Source organism: Struthio camelus, chromosome 2 (assembly GCF_040807025.1).
Source record: "Struthio camelus isolate bStrCam1 chromosome 2, bStrCam1.hap1, whole genome shotgun sequence".
In the NCBI taxonomy this organism is placed as follows: domain Eukaryota; kingdom Metazoa; phylum Chordata; class Aves; order Struthioniformes; family Struthionidae; genus Struthio; species Struthio camelus.
Window position 1 is genome coordinate 153,209,736 of NC_090943.1, and position 9,163 is coordinate 153,218,898.

Sequence of the window (9,163 nt, forward strand, 5' to 3'; positions counted from 1 at the left end):
GTCCTGCAGCTTGTTGCTGGTGTGATATTACCTGGGTCTGATCACTTAATCTTTCTTAACAGGTCATGAAGAGTTTGCTAAATTAAGTTAATTACAAGAGAGAAGGGACACCTTGTAAATCAAGGACTAACTGTGCAAGACAGCAGTGGTATTTGAAATAAAAAAACATTAAATTGAAAAATTTATTGAGTGTTTAGATATATTAACATGTAGATAGAGACTAGGCTATTTTACTAATGGCAAGTTATAGTTTCTGCTTCTGTAATTTCTTTACCAAACCCCCCAGCCCAAAATGCAGAATCGTTTTAATGCAGGTGCATTAAAAATGGTTGAGTTTCATTTGACTAAAGCACCAGCGAAGTCCGTAAATCTACTGTGTTAATCATGGCTGATGAGTGATAAGAATTGTCAGTACAGTTAGAAAACTCCTTTTCCGATCAGCGTGGGGTAGTCAACAGCTCCTACACATCTTCTCCCTCCTCTCCCAACCTTGGCAGCCTGTACTATAGCGAATCTAAAGCTATATCGTTGAAAAGTAGTATTTACCAAGCTATATCTTCCTTTGTTATCAACATAAGCTTTATCTCAAACACTCTGAAACTGCAGTTGTAATAGATTACAATCAAATAAAAGGTCATTACTCACAGTTACATCGAACCATGAAATGTAATTGTATGATGACTGCTTTGTATTATAGATGTTTTGATAAGTAGCTCATTCTTCTCTCTCTTGCTGTAACAAAAATAGAATCTAATTAGCCTTTATACCAGCTCCAAGTCTTGCCACTATTTAAATTACGAATATAATCTAATGTAAATCACATCAAAAATTCAAATTTGAAATAAAATTCATGTTATAAGTCACAGCGCAAACAAAGCAGCACTAAGATTTTTTGTGTATTTAGATAAATGTTAAATTTCAAAGCAGTATATTTATTAGTCTTAAAAGTTCAGTTCAGAGCAAATGAGTGAAATTAAGGAATTATGTTTTGTTAAATTTTTTCATGACTTATTAGAAGAAGGTTGGTATAGCTTGCGTTCTAGTGAAAATGATAAGTCTTAGTGAAGCATTAAAGAGACTACTTTTGAAATTATAGTAGTTAATGCTTTTTAGAGTCTTTCTGCTGTAGAATTTCTGATATACGACCAATGCTTTTTTCTTTTTTTTTTTTTTTTTTTAAAGTTTGCAGGCCGCTGTAAGAAAGAGACTAAATACTCCCTGAAGGCAGTGGAAGACATGTTGGAGACCCTGCAAATCACTCAATCTTAGATTGGCACAAAGAGATGCAATATTAAATTTTCCAACTCCATGATCAACCTTAATGACCTATGGGTTAAGTTACTGTAGTGCTGTTAAAAATTAATTTTGTATTGATTGATATGGTTACCTAAAATGTTTCTATGAAAAGAAAAATGCCTGTTTATTGCTGCTATGAGAACTATGCTGAATACCCACTGAGATGAATAACTTATCCTAGGAAGACAACTTAAGTAATTAAATGTGTTGCACATCAGTCTCTTTAGATTTTGTATGTACATTACTTGCTTTTAAGTCATAATTTGTAGAAATAAACCTGTTAAATGATTTTAAAAAAATTACAGTGATTTATTGGGTCTGCCAGTCAAAGTTACAAATTTATATATGTTGATGAATACTGTACGATGGAAAACTTTATCTTGCTTGTAGTGCACTTAACTCTTAAATACACAGGTATATACTTTCTGGCCAATAGTTACCATACAACAGGATGTAATTATTGTGCATGAATTTACTTTATTAGAGAAAAAAGTTAATAGTTTCAATAAGGTATTGTTATCTGGTATTACAGAAATGGAGAAAGCCTATTAGTATACTTTGCTCCAGTGGGGCTTTTGTACTGGCTTAAGGCCAAAGACATTCCTTTCTGTGGCTTTTGTGGGCAAAGGCTTGCATGTCCACTTAGTTCTCCAATCTGTGTGTGTGTGTGTATATATATATATATATACACGCACTTTTTATTCCTTCTGCCTGCCCTTTGTTGTACATATGTTTCACATCAAGAGTTTAAAGACCATTTGAAAACAGGGCTGCATGCTGGTCTGTGCTAATTTTGTACCTAAAGCCTGGCTACCGCCTCACTGTAGTGTAAGCTATGGCGTGTTAGTTTCTCCACGGTAACTGAATGTCCTTGCAGAGTAAGCTTGAGGCAGTTCATTCTACTACATTGTGCTTACTGGAGGATAAAAGTGTGCGTGCAGCCATGAGCATGAAGTATCTAGCGCCCTGTAAACCCATACCATGTTTGTCTTTTAGGAACTTGTTTATGTATTTGAATAATTTATCAGACACTCAAATTCATGGATTTTTGCAGTTCTCATTGCTTTGACTGTTGTTCATATGCATACTCTTGACAATTCAGTTGTGCAGCTATGGTTTTTTTTATTGCAGCTTCAGTTAGAGTACATAACAGCAAAACACTCTTGACAAATTCTAATAAAAATATTGCACTGTCATTTTGATTGTTATCACCATCCAGAATAATTGAGTTTCAAATTTTATACTTCCTACTCTATGTAAAGGGGCAGGTTAAAGGCTATGCATTAAGATGTCCTTTTTGTGACCCCAGATCTGATGTAATAAAACAAAGCTGTGCTCTTGCTAAAAGCAAAGCCGCAACAGAAACTTCCCCTATGGGTTTAAAGCTTGAAAATGTGTATAGCTGGTGGTTGCACGAAACAGTACCTTCAGGAAACATAAGATCTCATTCCCGTTGTGAAATAGGTTGTCACCAGCAGTGAGTGTGATGCTGTGAGAGGATGGGTGCCATGCCATGAGAATGAATTCTGTGTAGAATCTTAAAGTGAATTAATTCAGTACTGCTGAAATAGAGAACTGTTAAGTTTTATATAAATATATATAAAAAAATGATGTTAAATCACCCAATTCTAAACTGGGGAGATATTGCAGATCCTTTGTTATATTCACTGCTTCACAAATTGGCCTCAAAACACTATTTGCAGATAGATGATTTATATTTCAGGTGGAAAAACAGGTAATCTCATAAGTGAATATGTGTATTTCCGTTCAGATTTACGGCCTTTTATTGTATGAGTGTGCCATCTAGAGTTGTAAATCTTCATTCGTCTTGTTTTTCTTTTATCTACATCTCAAATAACTTGGTCTTATTCTGAAAACAAAATAGTGGAAAGCTCTACTGTAGGCTAAAATTACTCAGATTAAAGAGCAGTTCAGTAATCCAACTTCATTCTGTACGGTAGAATATTCTCTCTGCCTCCTAAATTTACCTTTAGGAAGCACATATCTGCTGTGTTTTACTGGAAGTAGTAGCCTAGTTTGGCTACTATAGCAAGCGCAGAAAGGCCAACGTAGGTTGACCCCTGAGTCTGTAGTATGGTAGAAGATGCATATCGGAAAGTTTCACCTCATAGAGTTAAATTTATGATAGTCAGTGAAGTAAAGAGACAGAAGTGTCAGGTTGATTTATAGAAAGCTCGTCACACTGCTTGAACATTTTGTTGTGTGTAGTTTGTAACAATGAAAACTCTCCCACATTGTATTTAATCAGTTATATAATGAACTTCAATTATGCAGCTGAGGTGTATAATGTTTTACCTGCAAGGCATTCATAAATTAGCAGTGCAGTACTCTTATACAGCAGGCAGCTCTGCTTCTTGAGTGCCACATATGATGTTTTTTTATTCAGAGGCAAATTTTGACAAAACAAGGAATTTAAATGTCAGACTTGTGCATTTTGATTATTTGTTTCTCTGTAAATTTGTTCTGTTTGTTGATTGCAGTGATTTGATGACAAATTTCATCTCATTGCCCGCTTAGAACCACCAGACTTTTTGTTATTGCTTAATATTTTTTTGAAAACTACTGTTTAGCACTATTGAGCTTATGAATTGACCTAACAAAATATTTCTGACAAATGTTACTTAAGAGGTAAAATGAATTACTCCTGTGAAAGTGCATGGGCAGTTTTTGAATGATCTGTTGAATTCCTCAGTGGGAATCGAGGTTTTTTTTTTCTCTTTTCAAATGAAAAAAACTTGAAGTCTTGTGTCTGCAGAAGAAATAACTGAAATGCCCTGCTATCTCAGCAAGCAAAGAGTACAGAAGAGAAGCTGAGGTATAATACATTTTTTGTAAAATTGAATTTTTAAATTTTACTAAATGATTTGTAATATATTGCTGATGTTGTCTTGGATTAAAGGATAGGCTTGCAAGAGGGTTGTTTATTTAACAAATAAACTTGATTACATTCTGTGTTGTGCTCTGATAGTGACAAATGCTACGTAAAAATAGCTATCAAGCATGCAGCCTCCTCTTTCAATAATAGACTGATTTCATATTGTTTCAATTGACAGCAAAGATCTGAGACCTTTGCAATGCCAAACTGTGTAGCAATGACTTGCACCTATTCTGAGCAGCTGTGATTGGATAACAGGGTTGATAGGGAAGGTTTGGTATCATCTGTTGAAGTGAAGGTCATTGAAGAGCCAGCAAAATCTCTGATTCCACCTTTATAAAACAAGTTACTGATGAGTTTTGAAAAATCTTTTGTCCAAAAGTTATACAATTCATACTCTCTACTCGTAAAGAGTACATCTTGTTTAGAATATATCCCTAAATCTCTTCAGTTCAGTGCCCAGAATATCTTGCAGTTGCTATTGGAAACTCTGTTATTAGTCAACGGAGGACTTCCTCTTGGCAGCGCTCTATTTGTGATGGCATTCGCGTTTGCTAGTCACTGCATTTACAGTGGAACTTGTTCATCAGCCAGCTTTAGAAGGGAGGGGAAAAGGAAAGCAAATTAAACTTGACTTACTGGCATGAATTTGTTAGCTTCTTGTTACTTGCACCCTCATCTTCCAAGAACACCAACTATAGATATAGGCAGGTTTGCAATAATAACTCTTCTTCTTGTAACTCGGGAGCTTCTATATATTCAGCTGTAAAACCAGCAGTCTATTAAAATCTAAACATATAGATTCCAGGTAAACAGTGCTATGCAATGTGTACTTACCCTGGTATTCATGGGGAGGGCAGTTCTAGCCTCACTTAGGTTGGCATCAGACCGGAGGAGTATTAGAGTAGTTCTGTGATACTGGTTTCTTTATCTATTTTTGTCTAGAATACTGACAAAACTGAATACACCTGGAAACACTGCTTATTACTTGCATTATTCAGTGCCTGAAGAGAATTTTAGGAGCAACTATTGCTTAACTACAGGTATTTGAATCTACATGGAGAGTAAAGTGCTTGGAATTAGTCATTAGTCTTATCTGGAATGACTCTGCATCCTTAGAGATCTGTAGCCTCTTGATAGGCACCAGCTGGAAGCTGGATTTAACCCAGAGACTAGTTTTCAGAAATGTCATTAATCTGCTTGCCTCTTACAGCAGAAAAAAACATGTGGTAAAGAAAGTTGGATACGAAAGTTGCTGGGTACGAAATGGGAAACCTTTATCGGTGCACTTCGTAGGTAAGCTTATTCTGCTCTGTTAAGAGGAAATCCTCTGCTGTGAAAAGCAGTGTGATCCTTTTCATGCCTCTCTAGTATGAAGAAAGGCTGCAGAGCAGTGCTTAAGGCCTGTAGATAGAGGGCCTTTCTATGGCAAGTCCTACAAAAAATGCCATTGATCTGCCGTTAGGCTCCCATGGGTGAGCGTTGCTGGTATTCAGGCAGTATTTCCACCATAAAAGGGCCAAATAAGATCTGACTGGCACTGGTCCAGCGCCTGCAGCAGCTAGGCAGGTCCTGCAGGGTCCTGCATAGGCTAGGCAGTAGGGGTCCTGCATAGGCGTGAGTCTGCCTGCAGGCGCTCTGCCCCCTGCCCCGGCCTCCTCTATATCCTTTGTGTTTTGCTCCCTACCGGCCTTCGCAGTGGGATACTTGCAGGCAGATCTCTGCCCATGTGGAGCCCTGCTGGTTTCGGTGGGGCTGTGTGCAGGGATAAGGGTGCATGGGGATCAATTTGCTGGACTGATTGTGCATCTGTGAAGGTTTTGCACCTTCTTAACTTCACTCAATTACCAGTGCACACCTGAAGGTCAGAGTATAAACTTTTGCCTTGGATTGACAGGACGTCAGCCCACAGACCTGCCCTGTTGCACATCTGCAGGCCACTTTGTTCATTTGTGGGTGCTGGAGAAGGAATGTGAGAGAGTGGATTTTATCCATGCAGAATGACGTGCAAACATGTGGAAAGATCTGTTATTCATGGTATCGCAGTGGTTGTCGTTTAGGTCTCTCATCCACTGGGACTTCCTTTGTGCGTGTTTATGTTTGTGTAATAAGTTTTTATTAAAACATGTTATAATACAAGTATACAAGAGGCATGGAGTGAAAAAGCTAGGGAAAACATTTCCAGATGGGAGGCCTGTTAACCAAGCTCAAAGCGGTAGCGAAAGAAGAGCCACGTTTTCAGCCTCAGTCAGCCTGGGTCAGCGTCAGTCCAATTGTTCTCTTCCCTGTAGAAGATGACCCAGTATGCATTGTGTAAATAATAAGAGGCATAAGGCTGTGTTAAAAAAGAAAAATTGCAGCCCAAAAATATTGTTCTCCTCACCCCTATGTATTTTAACAAGTTGTCAGTGTGACCTTGCTGATGTTAGGGTTTGTCGTGCCGTTTGGCTAACACGTAGGCATCTGCCTCAGGGCTACCAACGGCGAGAGGCGTAATCGAAGTGAGTGCTCCCTGGTGTCATGGTATTGACGGGTGTCCGTCACTGCAGGTCATGACCTTCCTGCATGGGCAGCAGAAGCTCAGCTTGCCCTGTCGACAGTGCTTCCTTGAATAAGGTTCCTCTTAGGATTGAAGCTAATTTCCCTCCCCCTCCTCCCCCCCGAGTAATTTTCCCAAATTTATACAGATTTTCTATAGCAAGCTTTTAGTTTTTGGACGTCGTGTTTGGAAATGATACTTTAAACCAGGCAGATGCAGTCCTCCGGGGAAAAGACTGCAAAAAATCAACACCGAGGCTGTTTTAAAAAAAGGCAGCAGCAAGCAAAATTAACCATTGCTTCTGTTTATTTAGGTAATTGAGCTTGACGCAGTGGTGTGTCTACAAGTTGGTTTGTGTGTTTTGTTCCATTAAGTACAGATACGACACTCCAAGCTGTCACTAGCAGTCTGAGAATGTTTGTTTCAGTTTAGACTTTGGAAATCATGTGAGTGTGGATAGATCACGATGTGGGCAGCAGCATAAGAAAACTACCCAGTGGAACAGTATCTCCTTTCCCTGGACAACTTTTACAGTTTGTTCTGTTTAACTTAAAATCAAGAATGAAAACCATGAAGAATTATTAATAGGTCTATTGAAAGTCAATAGACGCTGTGTCCTTTTAATTATTTCTACTTTTTTTTTCTCACTGAACAGTTTATTATTGGATTTGCTTGAGCGTTATTTGTTTAGCTAGTTTTATTGTAAGCTGGAAATACATTTGGAAGATTTAAAGGGAAAATGAAAATTCTGAAAAACTTAAACGCGCCTTGGTCTTGCTGACTGAGATCAAGATAAATTGTATATAAAATGAACACAGAATTTTTGTTTTAAACATATCAATAACATTCAGTGACTTGTGTAACAATATTGTAATTGTAGCCATGCCAAGCTTTTTGATCAAAACTTCCCAGAAATGTGATATCTGTATGGAGCCAAAAGCTCTAATAAGCTTTTAAATAAACTTTGATTTAGTTAAGTATAGGCACTGCCCAGACAGAGGAAGAAGCCTTTGCTAATAGAGGTATCTTGCTCCTCTTGAGAAGCTCCCGCTTGCAGGTAATTTTAACCCTGATTAGCCATATGAAAGAAACAGCTACCTCTATTGTCAGGGAAATCTTAAGGAACTTCAGGGACTTTTCCACATAAAAACCATCTCCTCAAAAAAGCAGAGATATAGATGCAGTCATTTGGGAAAAAAATTTGAGAGCAGATACATGATACCATCACTTTGGGAGGGAAATGGATGAAGAAGCCTGGTAAGAGATTTATATTTGTTCTTCCTTGGGCCCCTTTCTTTCTGTAAAGTATACTGAATAAAAAGCGCTCTGCAAAGAAAATCCTTTTAGGTTGGCTTACATCTGCGTTTCAGCTATTTAATTCCTGAACAGAAAGTGAATTTTGACAGGTATCAGTCTAACAGGCTGATGAGTGACTGATGTTAGTGCAAGGAGCAGTTTCTTACCTGGGTTTCAGGTTGAGAACAATAGGGGCCTTCTGTACCAAAGTCCTAGGACCTAACACTGTTGTGGCATGCATCTTTAGGACAAGAACAACTGCCTTCATGTCCTTTCAGTGCCTAACACAATAGTATTCAATCTTCCAAATGCCATTATAATACAAAGAGTGTTTTTTCTAATTCAAGTTATTTGCTAGTTCAGAGGGGATCAATGATCTGATTTATGCTTCCAGCTCTAGCCAGTATACATACAAGTATTTTTTAAAAAGGAGCTCCTAGGCCTTGTTCTTGATTTGCTATTTAGGCACCAAAACAGGGGGTTGAGTGATCCAAATCATTCTGAGGCCATCAGCCCTCCTTTGGCCTTGCTGGCACGTCTCCAGTTTTTTTGAAAATCAGACCACATATTTAAGTGCTTAAACATGGATTTAGTTCTTAAGTTAGGCACTGACTTTTTTTCTTTTCTTTTTTTTTCTTGTAAGTCCTTCATTTGCCAGATTTTAAGGGAAGCAGACTAGATAGTTTTCTGAATCACCTTGGCTGTATATTTGTAAGCAATGGAAAAATGCCTTTTCATGTATGGTCATCTACATGTGGCATCACAGGAAGAAAACAAGAGCTGTGACTAGTGACTGATGCAGTCAGATTAACATTTTGAACCAAACTAATGCAAGAAAGTCTGCAGAGTCTGGGAATCAGAGATTAGTGAGGTAAGAGGTCTTCATAAGATACAGAAAATAAAACAAGTCCTGAGCTCTGCTGGGTGCTGGAAGCATGTGATCTTTTTTATTTCATGCCCCTTCCATTCCTGCACCCTCTTGCCTGTGGGTTTTAGCTTGTGCTGTGGTTCTTTGGGGCAGGGTTTCTGTCCTTGTGCCGTGGCCGTCCATGACATAAATGAGATCTGAGAGGTGACATCTAGCCACTGCAGGAAGATGGCTTTTTAGTAGCTTTGTCCTATTTCCTTTTCCATGG

The 9,163-nt window shown here is 38.2% G+C and overlaps 1 protein-coding gene across 1 annotated transcript in view; it reads left to right on the forward strand.

Moving 5' to 3' along the window:
- EMC2 (ER membrane protein complex subunit 2) overlaps window positions 1–4,269 on the forward strand; it is a 46,118-nt gene extending 41,849 nt beyond the window's left edge. Inside the window, exon 11 of the mRNA XM_068933131.1 lies at window positions 1,183–4,269. Coding sequence (XP_068789232.1) covers window positions 1,183–1,269 — 87 coding nt within the window. The 3' untranslated portion in view covers window positions 1,270–4,269. The remainder of the gene's footprint in view (window positions 1–1,182) is intronic.
- Window positions 4,270–9,163: the final 4,894 nt, after the last annotated feature.